The 15,676-nt window shown below is 41.9% G+C and overlaps 1 protein-coding gene across 1 annotated transcript in view; it reads left to right on the top strand.

Moving 5' to 3' along the window:
- Window positions 1-15,676, top strand: part of SYNE1 (spectrin repeat containing nuclear envelope protein 1) — a 459,183-nt gene that overhangs the window by 345,477 nt on the left and 98,030 nt on the right. The window contains exons 108-114 of the mRNA XM_084827854.1: window positions 50-181; window positions 4,852-5,048; window positions 5,741-5,873; window positions 6,257-6,439; window positions 7,943-8,092; window positions 8,766-8,942; window positions 11,815-11,970. Of these exons, the coding sequence (XP_084683980.1) occupies window positions 50-181; window positions 4,852-5,048; window positions 5,741-5,873; window positions 6,257-6,439; window positions 7,943-8,092; window positions 8,766-8,942; window positions 11,815-11,970 (1,128 nt within the window). The remainder of the gene's footprint in view (window positions 1-49; window positions 182-4,851; window positions 5,049-5,740; window positions 5,874-6,256; window positions 6,440-7,942; window positions 8,093-8,765; window positions 8,943-11,814; window positions 11,971-15,676) is intronic.

The following is a 15,676-nucleotide window of genomic DNA, read 5'->3' as shown; positions in this document are numbered from 1 at the left end:
AAACAGCTGAGAAACCACTTCAGCCATTACATGCATATCTCTTTTACAGACATGGACACATCTGGAAGATGATTATCAGGAACTCACAAGGCAGCTGGATACAGTTGAAACTAGCATTCCAAGTGTTGGTTTAGTAGAAGAGTCTGAGGAGAGGCTTGCAGATCGGATTGCACTTTATCAGGTAATGCTGGTGATTTTCATATTTTAATCACTCCTTTATTATTAAGCAGTACTAAGCATCTGTTAGTCTCTTGGAGATTATATACTGTCTTAATTCTTTCATATACAGTATAGTGGGGATTTTGCTATCCCCCATCCCCAGCAGTAACTAAAAACAAAAGATCTATGCTGGATCAGACCAAGTGTCTGTCTCAGGAGTGCAGATCCTCAGGCCCAGGGGCCCAATCTGTCAGTCTCCGGGGTGCCAATCCAGGGTTTGCCCAGACAGCCATGCCTCCTTTTCCTAACCACAGATCATTTGGTTTCCTTGCTTTTGTGCAGTTTTGTTCCCATTCTAAAAGGTTGAAATGCCTCTCCTAAGGCTTAGTTACTGGCAGCGAGAGCTTTAAGATAAAATATTTTATTTATTTATTTCTGTGTCACCCAATAGCCAGAGCTCTCTGGGCAGTTCACAAAAATTAAAACCACAAAGCGCAGCATAAAACAATATAAAATATGAAAGCTTAAAACCACATATAACCGCACAACCAGAATAAAACCCAGCAGCAATGCAGAGATTTTACAGATTTAAAACACCAAAGCTGAAAGACTAGGAAGCAAAAATGCTAAAATACTGGGAGAATGTAAAGGTCCTCATCTGGCGCCGGAAGGAGTACAACGTAATACAAAATATGCCGATATTGTAGGTGTTTTGGACCCTACCGTGTTTTGCCCTTGGCCCTGCCCACCGCTGGAATCCTGCCAAGAGCTTCTCTATAATGGAGTCTGGCCTTCTGACTGAAAGAAGTTCACCACCCCTGCCTGGCCTTTCTAGTCCAGCATCCTGTTTACAACACTGGCCAGTCAGATGCTTCAGAGAAACCCACAAATGGGACATGGAAGCAACCGCTCTCCCCATTCTTTGTCCCATAATAACTGATATTCAGAGCCAAACCAGAGGTTCAGTTGATGCATACTAAATACCTTGTTTTTCCTCACTAAATCACAGGTGTGTATATGGGTGGTGGGGTTAATCCTTACTAGGAACACAGTGCACAAGGAGAGGAGGCTTATCTCTTCTCTCCCCAGAGTGATCAGAACCAGAATCACACACACACATACACACACTTTGCACAAGTAGTCCCATGGAAGGGGCATTTGGGTTCTGATCACACTGGGGAGGGGAGAGAGAAGCCTTAGATTGCCCCTATACATGCCTGTTATTTATTACGGAAAAATAAAATACATAGCTGGATGGTATAAATATATATATATATATATATATATATATATAGTTTAGAATCATATCTCCTCCGGAGATAAAAGTTCCATTTAGCTTTCCTGGTAAACAGTTATTTATAGAAATATCCTCAGGGAATTTTTTTAAATCCTTTTTTAAACTCATCTAAACAAATGGCCTCACCACATCTTGTGGCAACAAATTTCTAAGTTAATTTATGCAAAGACATCTTATATACTTGTTGCACCAGATGCCACAAACAGCCACTTGGCTCCTCCTGCAAGATAAATAAACCATAGACTCTCCATCTCTGGTTTATCGTAATGTCCAAACCAGGGAATCTGGCTTGACTCACCACAAACAAGCTGGAGTAATAAGCCATGATTTGCTGTTGGCTTATGACTCTGGTTTGTTTTGGGGGGAGACAAGCCAAATTCCCCGGTTTGGACATCATAATAAGCCATGGATGGAGGATGTATGGTTTATTTAACCACTCTTGCTTCCAGGATGAGCCAAGTGGGGGTGATCAGGAACCCTGGCATCAGCACCCTGTGCATTCCCAATGAGCCATGATTCTGGAGAATCCTGGCTTAGCATGATCCCAAGCCCTTCCAGTATGATATAGTGGTGGTTTATGTGAAGAGGAAAGAATGCCAGATCAAAGGAGAAATTTCTCTTGAGGATGAACAAGTCCTTTGGCATATCTGCCACCCAGGAAACAGAATATTAAAATGGTGGTCTGGTTGTTTCTTTGCCAGGTTTTCTAAAGAAAATGTCACATGTGTTCCTAAGCCTCTGTACATTATTTGAGCCTTGTATACATTTTTTTTGTGCTTATTATTATTATTATTATTACATTTATTTATATCCCACCTTTTCCCCAATACTGGGACTCAAGGCGGCCTTACAACATTAAAACTGCTACAGTTAAAACCTATAAATAGAAATATAAATACAACTGTATAAAAGTTAAAAATATAATTAAATCATCAATATTAAAATTGTAAAGATATTAAAACATTAAAAGACAACCAGAACAACAAAAATGGTATCCATACGTCACATTTTCCCAGGTCCAGACCAGTTATCCCCAAAGGCCTGCTGGAACAAAAACGTTTTTGCATGCCTGCGAGGGTGCCACTCTCGCCTCCCTGGGAAGGGAGTTCCAGAGCCTTGGGGCAGCCACCGAGAAGGCCCTCTCCAGCGTTCCCACCAGGTGTGCCTGTGATGATGGCGGGATGGCGAGAAGGGCTTCCCCTGAAGATCTCAGGGCACGTATTCATAAGGGAGAATACGGTCTTTCAGATAACCTGGTTTCATATGTGAACGATATCCTTGGAGAAACGCTTTACCCCGCGTCCCACTTGCCTGGCCACGGGGGGCGGGGGTGTTGCAGCCAGCGGGGGGGGTGATGAGATGTGGGAAACCACCATTGGCAGTCTCTGGTGGTGCCACTGGGGGTGAGAGGGGCCTGAAAGGCACTTTTAGCTCTCTGGGCCCCTCCTCAACACCTGTTCGGAAGCACGGCTCCCTCCCACCCGCCCTGACTGCAGCATGGGTTCTGCTGGTCACCCTTTGGGGACAAGTAGGAATTTTTGGCTCACAGTCTGATTGGCCAGGGCTCTGGGTCTTTTTGCATACTTCACACTGCAAGTGGGGAGGGTGTGCCCACTAGGTGATTTTGGCCTTATTTGATGGTCAGGTTATCTGGTCACTTTTTCAGGTAGGCTGTTAGGGATGGGCAATGAAGATGAGAATGGGGATGGTGAGCATTCAGAGGCACTGTTTTGGTAACAGTGATGCCTGAGGCCTCCCATTCTGAGTTTTGCGGCCTAGCAAGGGAATAAGGGTTACCCGTGAGTACAACTCACTTCACCCACCGGTGTTTTGTGGCCGGGGAGGGAGTGACAGGGGAAGGCCTATCTTCCCCAAAAGGGATAGCCCTGGAGGATGGCAAGTTGCGACACCACTCTACAGGCTTTGAATGTTTTTGCCCATTACAGTGCCTAGCTAGTTGCTGGCACAGATTAGTTGCCTGTCCAGGTCTTCCCCTTTGCAGATTGATCAATAAATGTGGCCCAGTTTGATACCAATCACTTGTGTCTCGTCTCTTTATTTCCACCTTTACTCCTGCAACAGATGCATGGTCTAGGCACTGCAGAAATATCTTATAATACCATGTGTAAATGTTTCATAAAACATCATATTTCATTACCATAAAAGTATTCACTGGATTTCATAATGTATTATAGGGATGTCAGAGAATTCCATGACAGATCTCGGTGAGGCCGAATGCCAGTGCATTCGGCCCCTCGAAATCCATCGCGGAATGAAGCCCCCGCCCCACTGGAAAAAAACCAGTGTACGCAAATGGCAGTAGCCGCCGCCATTTGTATATGCTGGGGTTTTCCCCCCTGCCGTGATAGGCTACGTAAATATTTACGTAGCCTATCACGGCTCAATACAGGGACGCAAATGGCATTATCCCTAATAATAAGCGTTGCCCTTATTTTCGCCGTAGTCTACGTAATCTTTACGTAGACTACAGCGACCAAATCAGGAACGCGAATGGCGGCTCCCTATGGGGGTCGCCATTAGCTGTACGTGCTTTTTTTTTTTTTTTTTTTAAGTCACCCGTGATAGGCTACGTGATGATTTACGTAGCCTATCACGGCTGACTTTGCAAATCTAGCCGTGATAGGCTACGTTAATCGTCACATAGCGTATCACGGGGCGTTTTTTTTTTTTTACTTTTCTTGGAATGGCGGCGGCAGCAGCCGGTCGAAAGACCGGCTGCTGCCCCCGCCCCTGTCGAAGCCCTGCTGAACCGCCGCCGCGACCCGCCACCGGGAGCGACATTCGGGAAAGGTAAGTCCCATCCCGGGGGGGGGGGGCAGGGGGGAGAATTTCTCCCCGAAACTACTTCGGGGGGCCGGATACGTCAGCACTCGGCCCCCCGAAGTTTCAGCGAGAAATTCTCTGACACCCCTAGTAAATACTTACGTAGCCTATCACGGCTGGGGGGAAAAAAAACAGTGTACGCAATGGCAGTAGCCGCCGCCATTTGTATACGCTGGGGTTTTCCCCCCTGCCGTGATAGGCTACGTAAATATTTACGTAGCCTATCACGGCTCAATGCAGGGACGCAAATGGCGGCGACTATGACAGCCGCCATTTGCGTCCCTGCAGGGCTGCCCAGCGGCCGGATGTCTGGCTGCGAGTGGCCGGAGCTCCGCTTGGCCGCGGAGCGGAGCCGGCTGGACAGAATTCCGGGCGGAGGGGCGGAGTGCCTCCCCCCCCCATCGAGGATTCCAGGGGGGGGGACGGAGCGCCTCCCCCACACTGCGGATTGCCCGGCACAGAGCCAGGAAGGGGTTTCGTACATCCCTAATATTACGATGGAAAGGAGTTACTACAGAGTCATATCTATTTCTTACTGTTTGTCATTACAGCATCTGAAATCTAGCCTCAGTGAATATCAGCCCAAACTTTACCAAGTATTGGATGATGGAAAAAGACTACTGTTCTCTGTCACCTGTTCCGAACTGGAAACTCAGCTAAACCAGCTAGGGGAGCATTGGTTAAATAATACCAGCAAAGTCACCAAGGAACTGCATAGATTGGAAACTATACTTAAACACTGGACAAGGTATGGATTATGAAACTGAACAAGGGTGGGCTTTTAACTGCTTTACCATTTTTCATTTCATCTATCAAGTTTTGCATTTAAAATAAGATTTATTTATTTCATTTGAAATCTGTGAGTGTTCCCAGGAAATTAATGCTGCACTCTTCAAACAGGACAATGCAGCCTAAATTAATTATAATTTCTCCCCATCTCCAAAGCAGATAGTTTTGCTTTTGATGCCATCTACTGAGAATATTTATTACAAATGTTTGTTTTAAATATACAGATGCATGTCTCTGACACTAGCACCTGCCTTAAACATTTGTGGCTGATTATTTACTTAGATATTTTGGAATGTTACATTAACACCGTAAGTAGTACTCTACATTCTCTGTGCTAACAGGCCATGTCTAGCATCAGCTTTGGAAGACAGAGTCTACAAACCACATATTCTGGGGAAATCTCATTTACTTTTTGAATGTGATACTTCCAAATTAGGGATGTAAGCATGATAAGTTGCAACCCATTAGAAAACAGTAGGCACTGAGACGCACTAACAGACATGTGCTTTTGTGCCAAGAAATATGTAATGTGAGCAGCTGTGGGCAAATCATTACATAATTTTATATATAAAGAACTTGTAATCCAGCAACCTGAATAACCTGAACCTGAGGTGTAATGTGAAATGTGCCTGTCCCTTATCTTCCTCATAGATATCAAACTGAGTCAGATGAGCTAATTCATTGGCTCCAGTCAGCAATGGATCGTCTGGAGTTTTGGGCCCAGCAATCAGTTACAGTCCCTCAAGAACTAGAAATGGTCCGAGATCACTTGAATGCTTTTTTGGTAAGTCTGAATAAGAATCCAAGCTATTTTTATGTTTCTGGTTACTAACTGGAGACCCCATCACAATACTATCTCAACTGTTGTTTCAGTAGCATAATTGTTCAATTGCAGATGAGCAAATCAAAAACGATATCGTCTATGATATATTGAATTGTTTTTCGACTTCATAAAAGAGCAGTTTATCCAGAACTACTTCTATTCCTTTCAGACTAAATAGGACATCTTTTCATGTAGGTTTCTTACTGCAGTCTTATGCTATCTTAATTTGCACAGTATAAAATAGTGCGATTTTAAAGGCATTTTCATTCATAGTACAGCAATGCAAATTCTTGTTACTAAACATGTTTACCTAAACTAATTATACCAAATGGCAATCATGTCAGGAATTTTCAAAAGAGGTTGATGCCAAGTCATCCCAGAAGTCTACTGTTCTGAGCACTGGAAACCAGCTCCTCCGGCTAAAGAAGGTGGATACTGCATCTTTGCGGGCAGGATTGTCGCAGATTGACAACCAGTGGACAGAGCTGCTCACACAGATTCCTACAGTGCAAGAAAAACTGCATCAGGTAGGGCAAATGCTGGTTGTTACATCTGAATGCATTACATCTGAAAATAAATGAGTACCATAGGCTGTAACCTGACGCACACCTATGTAGAAGTATGCTAAATGAAATCAATAACTTCTTCAGATATTTTGGATAAGGGATTCCAATAAGCTAATGATATCGCATGTAATAACCACTTCCAACAAAAAATGTTTGTGTATTAACATTTCCTTCCTCTAAGAGCCTGTTGAGAAAAGGGATGGGAGAACCAGGGATGCTTGAGCTCACTGAAATTGTCCTAACTTTACTTCAAATCTTGGTTCGGCTCACTCCTGTTCTCATTTGTGATGAGTTTTCAGTTTGTTCAAATGTCAAAAGTGCATGTTTAGAAAGTTGCTCATTTTTTAAGTATACATTTTGCGAACACGAGCACAAGTTTGAGAATTTGCGAACATTTTCAGAGAACGTGTTCTTGTGTCCAGGGTTGTGAATGGGCATTGTTGAGCGATTGCAAACTGAAACGAAGTTCTCATACATTCCTTGTTGAGAATTGCCAAGTTGTCTATGTCAACCCCTATCCCTTATTCCCTGACACTGGCTCCCTGCATGTGACCTGGAGCCTTGCTTCCCAGTCTTTCTACAGTGATTCCCAATGGTCCATGCCCAGTCATGGGAGGAGAGAGATATCACAGGCTTATGGGTTCTTGTCGGGAGCTTTTGTGACTGCATAGGCTACTTATTGCAGTCTTAGTGGATTTAGCACAGCTGCTATAGGCTTAGTGCTTGGTGTGCAATAGACTGCACTGACAGTAAGGTTCTGTGTTGTCTCTTGATGTGCTGGCAATGGGGAAGAATGGGGCTAGACAGTAGCACTTGCGCGAAAAGATCTACAGATTATAGTGTATGCTCATTCGCAGATGATCAGATTCATACATTTCCAGTCCTACAGAAGAGAGTGCATGGGCAGAAGTCATGCTATTTGACCAACTTAGGTTGGTCCAGTTTGTAGATGTTACCAAAACAGTGTCGGGCCAACCACATGGAAGCAGATGTAATGCTCTTTTGGTAACATATAGATTCAGCCAAACCGAGTCAGCAGTATGTTCCAGACAATCTGATTCTAGCCTGTTCACTTGGTTGGAAGTAAGTTGCATTAATGCAGTGGGACTTATTTCCAAATAAAATATTTCAGATCATAGCTGAAAGCATAAAAGATCAGTGCATTTCTAACAACAGAAAAAATAATACAACTCTAACACTGACAAAGGCTCATTTGTATAATGTGTTTAGTTATAGGCACTAGATTTCAGTAAAAATATTGCCAAGTTGCAAAATATTCGAAAGGTGATAATGCCATTTTCTTCTTCAGTGTGCTGAATATTTTTCAGTCAGAAATGTATGTTTATTCCATGTGTCATGGGATAAAAAAAAGCAAAGGCATTTCACAGCATGATATACTTATAAAAGGAGCCATTCTGTCATGGATCTTATTATTTGGATTTTATTAGTCTAACTTCTTTGCAGCTTCAAATGGACAAGCTTCCTTCTCGCCATGCGATCACAGAAGTCATGAGTTGGATTTCATTGATGGAAAATGTCATTTCTGAGGATGAGGAAAACATAAAAAATGTAGTAGGACACAAAGTTATTCAGACTTATCTTAAGAAATATAAGGTAATTAATTAGAGATGGTTGGAAAGTATATTTCAGCGCCCTTTAATAAGTTGACAAGAATGCAGTACTGTTTGGAGGTTTGAGTATCCCAGTATGTTAGATTAGCATGCAGTTGTTTTTATTTTCAGTGGGGGGTTTTAACTTGTCCCAAAATTCAGTGGGTTGTATCCAAATTTGTGCAGAGCAGAACTCCGCAAACTGGATGATCTTGCTGGAAGAAGGGGTGAGGCAGCAGTTTTTGCCAACTTCTCCTCCCTGCAGCCCTGGAAAATCTGTAACAGTGTGTGAGGTGGTGCTCAGAGCTGCAGGAGGAAGGAAGAATAAGTGAAAATTCCACCCTGCCCCTTTCCTCCCACAGGTAGCCTCCACTTGATACCCTCCATCAAAGGAAGGAACTTTTCTATGCATAGAGGGACAACTCTGAATCCAACTCAGTATCTTAACAATTGAATCAAATATTTGGGATCATAGTAACAGTGTGCTAGTTAGTTACTAGCCTTCTTCAAAAAGCTGCATTTCCAACATACATTATTTAGAGTTTATCACTGTGGTTTTGTCAAAGCATGATATAGTAGTTTTAGTTTTTCATTTAAAACCAACAACATCAATATGCTAGAATAACTGCAAACAATCCCTGATTTTTTCTGTTTTCCTTCTTTCTGTTTTGCACTAGGGTTTTAAAATTGATGTAAATTGCAAACAGTTAACAGTGGACTTCGTTAACCAGTCAGTACTACAGATCAGCAGTCAAGATGTGCAAAGTAAACGCAGTGACAAGACTGATTTTGCAGAACAACTTGGAGTGATGAACAGGCGTTGGCAGGTCCTGCAGGGTCTGATAACAGAGAAGGTGATGAGAGAAGCCTAACATATATAAAGAGAGGGGCAAGAAAAGAAATGCTCAAGGACAGAAATGCTTGATGATAATGTTACTTGTGTATCTACTTGCCCAAAGAAAACAAAAAGTGCATTGTATTGATGATTTTTAGGGGTTTTTTAAATGGCCAGATAATAGACTCTAAGAGCCCATGGATGATATACAAAATCTTGCTTATAAATCAGAGGGAACAGCAAATTCTGAATGCCCCCCACACACACACACACAAACACACAGAGGGAGGGAGGGAAATTATTTATTACAGCATTTGGGGCCTATAGTAAAGTTGAGAAGGAAAGGAAAGGTTCCTCCTGTGCAAGCACCGGGTCGTTACTGACCCCTAGAGGGACACCGCTTACGCTGGCGTTTTCATGGCAGACTATAGCGGGATGGTTTGCCATTGCCTTCCCCAGTCGTGACTACCTCAACCCCAGCAAGCTGGGTACTCATTTTACCAACCTCGGAAGGATGGAGGGCTGAGTCTACCTGAGCCGGCTACCCAAGACCCAGCTTCCGCTGGGATCGAACTCAGGTCGTGGGGAGAGTTTCGGTTGCAATACTGAAAAAAGAAATGTGCTCATGTTCAAACCTTCTGACTGAAAACTCTGATTAGGGATGGCGCGGACGCCTGAATGGGTCTGGGAGTCCCTCAGGCTCCCCTCCCCGCCCTTGCCCCTAGGCCACACCCATCATTCCTCTGGCCTTGCTTGCCCCTGCTCACACCTTCCTGGACGTTCCTTGCACTCACCCGAATCCGTCCGCAAGAGCCCACCATTTTGCTGAGCTTATTTTTACATAAATAAAAGAGGTCATTAAAAATGCACATATTTAAATATGCACAAATTCGGACTGGGAAAGCTATATATACGCAATATTAGAGGCATAAATGGCCCATTTACACCTCTAATAATGCATATATCAAGCTTTCCCAGCCCAAATTAGTGCATATTTAAATATGTGCATTTTTAATTACCTCTTTTATTTTTGTAAAAATAAGCTTGGCAAAAGGGCAGGTGCTCACGGACGGCTTGGCGGGCTTGTGGGGGCTCGAGTGCAGGTCCAGGGGGGAGCTTGAGCAGGGGCAGTGCTTCAGCAGGCACCTGCCAGTACCAGATGCCGGTGGGTTCATCCATCCCTACCTGTGATCTTTAATCCCGCACTGGTTTTGGGCTTAGCCCTACTCGTTCCATGAATGATGAATTGCAAACATAAATGCAGAAGAGTCCCTGCCCTAGAGATATAAAATTAATACATTTTTATCTACAAGTTTTATACTGAAGAGAGACTATGAAAATACCAAAATGTTTGTGCCTAGGAGTTGTATCCAATGTTAGTCTAACTTAAGTCCCATTCATTTAATGGGTCTCCTCTAAGTAGGACTAACATTGGAAACAACCCTAGGTGTGAACAAATTTTATAGCCAGATGCTTCCCAAAAGGCAACAAACTGCATGAGAGCAACAGCCTTCCTATACTCACTCTGTTTGCCCCTCAGCAAGTAATGCCTACATGAAGCTACTAGAAGAGATGATCTGGGGTTTGGGGGTTGGATACCATGAATATTCTGAAGACGCCCAATTCAATTTTACCTTTTCAGCTGGTGCCAAGGAGGTTATAGAGATCCGGAACTGTAGTGTGGGTTCAGTAATGGATTGGATGTGGGCTAAGGAAGTGACACATTAAATTTAGATTACTGCAGTGCACTTTAAACACCTTGAAAAGTGTTCAGAAATTGCAGCTGGCCCAATATGTGTGTGACAGAATAATCCCTGGAATTTGCATCGGGTTCCAATTCAATTCTGGACCCAATTCAAGGTGCTGGTTATTACTTATAATGGCTTGGGACCAGGGTATTTGAAGGATTGCCTCCTCCTGCATGAACCTCTGTATAAATGTTGGTCATCTTTGGAGGCCCTGTTCTGTATCCCACCTGCAAGAGAAACTTGATTGATGAGGTTGTGGGACAAGGCCTTTTCAATGGTGGTGACCAAACTGTGGAAATCCCTCCCAAGGGAGGTTAGACTGGCCCCTGACATGATTTATATTCTTTGAGGCTTTTAGTGCATGTTAATCTTGCTAGCTGTGGATTTGTTTTATTTTTTATTAATGGTTAATTAGATTTTTTTTCAGTTTTCAATACAATAATGTTTTTATTCTGGCTTTTTAATGTTCTCTGGTTTTAATCACAATGAGATTTAATTGTTGTAAACTACCTTGGGAACCCTTTTTAGAGCTGAAAGGCACTATATAAATGCTTGTATAAAAATGTTTCTGAACTTGGAGGCTCCATTTTAGCCATTATGGATAACAGCTGCAGCCTGAATAAAAAGAGCAGTCATATATTATCAGATTCATACACTGTCTACCTCCAGGGAGTTCCGTATATTTGCAGCTAATTTGTATGTGTCAGTTAGTTTTATTAGCATAAATTGCATAACACTTTAATGAAAACAAGGGTTAACAAACTAAAATTGGATAATGTCTATGGTATGCTCATAGAGAAATGTTATGGTCAAATGTATAGAACTTGAGGATGGGCTTGCAAAACTTCATAGATGGAAGGCCTTCAGAGTTGAAATACCCAGTGAATTGGGCATTGGCTTGTTTTCATTTTGTTCCTTGTTGCTTCATGCTTTTTATAATTACAGTTTCATTCTGATCTCTTCAGCAACAAAACAGCTAATGAGTTTGGTTGGTTACTTTTGCTGGAGTGGGACTTTCTCAGTCTGTTTTGAATTCCTGATAATGCTGCATTTTAGAAAGCATAAACCAGTGTGAAGTACTTTTCCAATGAAACAGTTACCCCAACTATATGAATTATTAAGAAATATGCATATATTTTGCAGATTCAGTTGTTGGAAGGTTTTCTGGAATCCTGGACAGAATATGAAAACAGCATTCAGTGCCTGAAAACTTGGTTTGAAACTCAGGAAATGAGACTGAAGGAACAACAGAGAATTGGAGATCAGGCTTCAGTTCGGAATGCTTTGAAAGACTGTCAGGTAGCAACAATTACTGTGTTCTAAAAGAGGAGATGGCAGACTTTTCTTGAACTTCCCTACAGGAATGCTACTTCATTAATAGTAATATTGATAGCAGCAAGAAAACAACATACATTGTTAAAGGTTTGGGAGTTATTAGAAGATTATTTTCCACTTCTAGCGTTTTGCTCATTTTAATGAGGTATAAATAGTTTATTGACCACTGTAAGAATTGTACTTCCCCTGTCTATTTTCTGGGTGTTCCTGTTTTACTTCTAACTTGGCATGTTTGCTTTTCATGTTCATGAAGAAAAATCTGTACATGTTAGTCATGAGGTATACATGGCTTTCTGTTTTCTGCCAGTGCTTCTCAGTGAAACAAATGGTTTTTTTTTTACTTCTCATGTCTATAATGTATTTTATTTATATATTTATCTGTCCTGCCTTTCCTATAAATCGTCCAAAGCAGCACAAAACATATAATAAAAACAATATTGCATTCAAACTATAGTGATTGGAGAATAAGGGTGCAATCCTATTGGGATAGGCGGCCGCCTCCGAACTCGGAGCAGACTGCCTATCCAGTGCAGGGCAGGAGCAGCGCAGAGGGGATCTTCCCCTCCACACTTCAGCTGCCCTGCATTCGCGGCTAGACAGCCGATTTCGGCTGACTAGCCACGGGAAGTCGGAGCGAGGGAGGCGGATGCTGGACAATGCATAGGAAGCATCAGAAAGGCACTTCCACCCTATTCACCCCAGCCTGCCCCCAGGAACGCCCTGTTTTTGCTGTTCCACACTCCTCTTACGAGCGTGGAGCACAGGGCCGATCCGTGCTGCCTATGAGGCAGCTTGTGAGGGGGTGAGGGGGTAGAGGTCGGTTCTCAGGGAACTGACCTCGGAGCGCAGGCTCTGAGGTTGGTTCCTGGGAACTGACCTATCCTATGGCTGTCCAGCTGCTGACCAGTGGCCATGGGATTGCGCCCTAAATGTACAATCTATTTTTTTAAAAAAACTCTCCCTTTTTCTACTTTAATACCATTTTAAAATGACTCAGTCCAGTCTACCAAGCAATCTTAGCATTACTTTGAGAAAAACTGTCTCAAAACACAAAGAGTGAAAAGTGGGACTATGCAAACATTTTGCTGCCACCCCCCAAAGAGCAGCTTTCACGGTGAAAATCAAACCTTATGAAAATTCAGTGCGGCACTAGTCTGTACTGATTTTCCAAACCCAGTACTGTATCTGTGATTACTGGACAAAGATTAGTATATGAGGAAATGATAATCTCTCTATGAGGTTTTGAGATTTTCTTCCTTGATAAAGCATTCAAAGTTAAATTAAAAATTCAAATGCTCTACCATCAATGGGGTTTAAGATAGATCAGTATCAAATATTTTCTTTGAATAATACATTCAAGGTAGCCAAACAAATTACCCTCCAAAGGCATCACTGAATGTTCATTGCTTTAGTGCTATCCAGTACACTTTTAATCAATTGTTTTTGGCAACCCATGTAATTTTGTTTACAATCATCTGTGATGTTAACACATCAGACATAGTGTTTTTATACCATTGTGCAAATCCATAAAGGTCACCACTGCCAATGCAATTAAATAGACAAATGAGACCAAAAACTATGCAACAAAAAATAAGGGAAAAGGCACATTAAAACAAAGTGAACACAGTGAGTGCCAAAAATAACTGAAAACAGGAGGTGCTAACACAAAAAAAAGTTAGACGTTATGGCTTACCACTGATTTAAGTACAGTTAAGCACTTCAGACCTATTCAGTTGGATTTAGATCTGCCTTACGTTCTATAGATTGTGTTATTTTATTCTATCAGCTCAATAAAGCAAGTAGACCATGTGATGTTACCTCTAGGTGTAATTTAACACAATATTGACATATAGCAAACATCCAGAACCTGATAAAATGTATGGCCTATATGGGTCAGTGTAGGTAAGATACATACTCTGGCAAGGCTTTGATCATTTAAAAATAACCTGAATATTTGTTCTTGGTTTTAGACATTAGAATTTAATGTAATGCAAAAGTTAGAATTCATGTATTTACCTATGCAGATAAAGATCCAGTTTTCCTTAAATAGTTAGGGCAGTCTCATTTTCCACAGTAAATCAGAAACAAGTAGGATGCTTTAACTGAGTTATGAGATTGGAAGGATAAAAATCTTTCCTCAGCCAGTGTTTTTGGCTTTTGTCGTATTTCTCTCCTATGATCTCAGGCCAGTTCTTACTTTGTTGTAGACGTCAATGATACAACTATTCCAAATAGTATGAACACCCTTAAAGCATTTGGGCTGCAATCCTATATACACGAAAAGGGAGTAATTCCCATTGAATTAAATAGTGATTATTTATCATTAGAAATGTAAATAATTGCAGTGGTATTTGTAAATCTAAAAGACAAATATGAACTATGAACCATTAAACCTTTCCAAGATTATAAACTGAAGGGGAGTGAAATTGTGGTTTTCCAGAAAATGAAAGAATGACCTTCATATTTAGAAAATACAACGGAAAGAAATTGTAGTGCCAACTTGGATGACTTTAAAAGGCAATTAGTCAAACTCGTGGAGGATAAAGGCTATCAATGGCTGCTAGTCATGATGACTATATTACCTCCTGTATATTCCCCAAAGGCAATGTGCCTCTGACTACCAGTTGCTGGGAAACTCAAGTGGCAGGGTGTTCTTATGATCATGTCCTGCTTGTGGATTTCCCATTGGGGAATGTGTTTTGCCACACTGGGAACAGAATGCTGTGCTAAAGACGCCTGTGCTCTGATCCAGCACCACTTTTCTTAAGTACTTATGTTCAAAGCTTAAAAAGACAGATTAGAGGTGTGCCACACTTTTGCCCTCAAACATTTTCAGGGTGAAAGGCATGGTTAGAGGGCTGTGAAAAGCACCCTGGAAAAAACACATCTTTCTACTCTTTTGTGTTATCTGTCACGCCTACTAGCAGCCATTGTTTCCTTCATCTGATGCTTTTAAAGAACAATGTCTTAAGCTAACAGGGCATTTTCTTTACTCTTTAATACACAATCCTAGCTAATCAGGGTCACATAGTGAACAGGATGATGTCCAGATCCAATGGGGGCTCCACTAATGGAAGAAGAGGGGACACAGTTTTTGCTGATTCTCCCTCCACTCTGCAGTCACCTGTGTTCCCAGAAATCTTCTCCAGCAGGATTGGGGGACCTTCCAGAATAGCTTGGAAGAACAGTTTCCTACAGGAGGCTGCAGGAAGAAGGAGGAATCAGCAGTCATCACCTCCCCTCCTCTTCTGTTAGAAGAGCCATCTTTATCAGACTTTTTTTGCAAATGGAAGGACTCCTTCCATTCACAGAAGAGAATCATTGGATACAACAATCCAATGACACATAGTCCTGTGGGCAATCCAATTTGCATCATGATTATGTTAGTGAGAGCAAATGAAGCCACACTGCCCTCTCTTTGAAACTACAGTGCAGTTCTAATTGTGGTGGAATGTGTATTAGAATTATGTGTATTAATGTGTATTAGAATTATGTGTATTAATGTGTATTAGAAAGTGCATTGAAGGATGCATTCCTTAAAGCTATTGTATGGATAGATAACAACCACACCCAGATGCACATTATGAATGTCACATGATCATGGCTATGTGCTGAGTTCACTCCTCATGTGAAATTAGGAGAAGGTGTGTAGAGGAAAAATCATAATGCC

The sequence above is a fragment of the Heloderma suspectum genome, chromosome 1, assembly GCF_057233095.1.
Source record: "Heloderma suspectum isolate Gila_16-S chromosome 1, 16-S_ref, whole genome shotgun sequence".
Taxonomy (NCBI): Eukaryota; Metazoa; Chordata; class Lepidosauria; order Squamata; family Helodermatidae; genus Heloderma; species Heloderma suspectum.
This window is presented reverse-complemented; position numbering and strand designations above follow the sequence as displayed.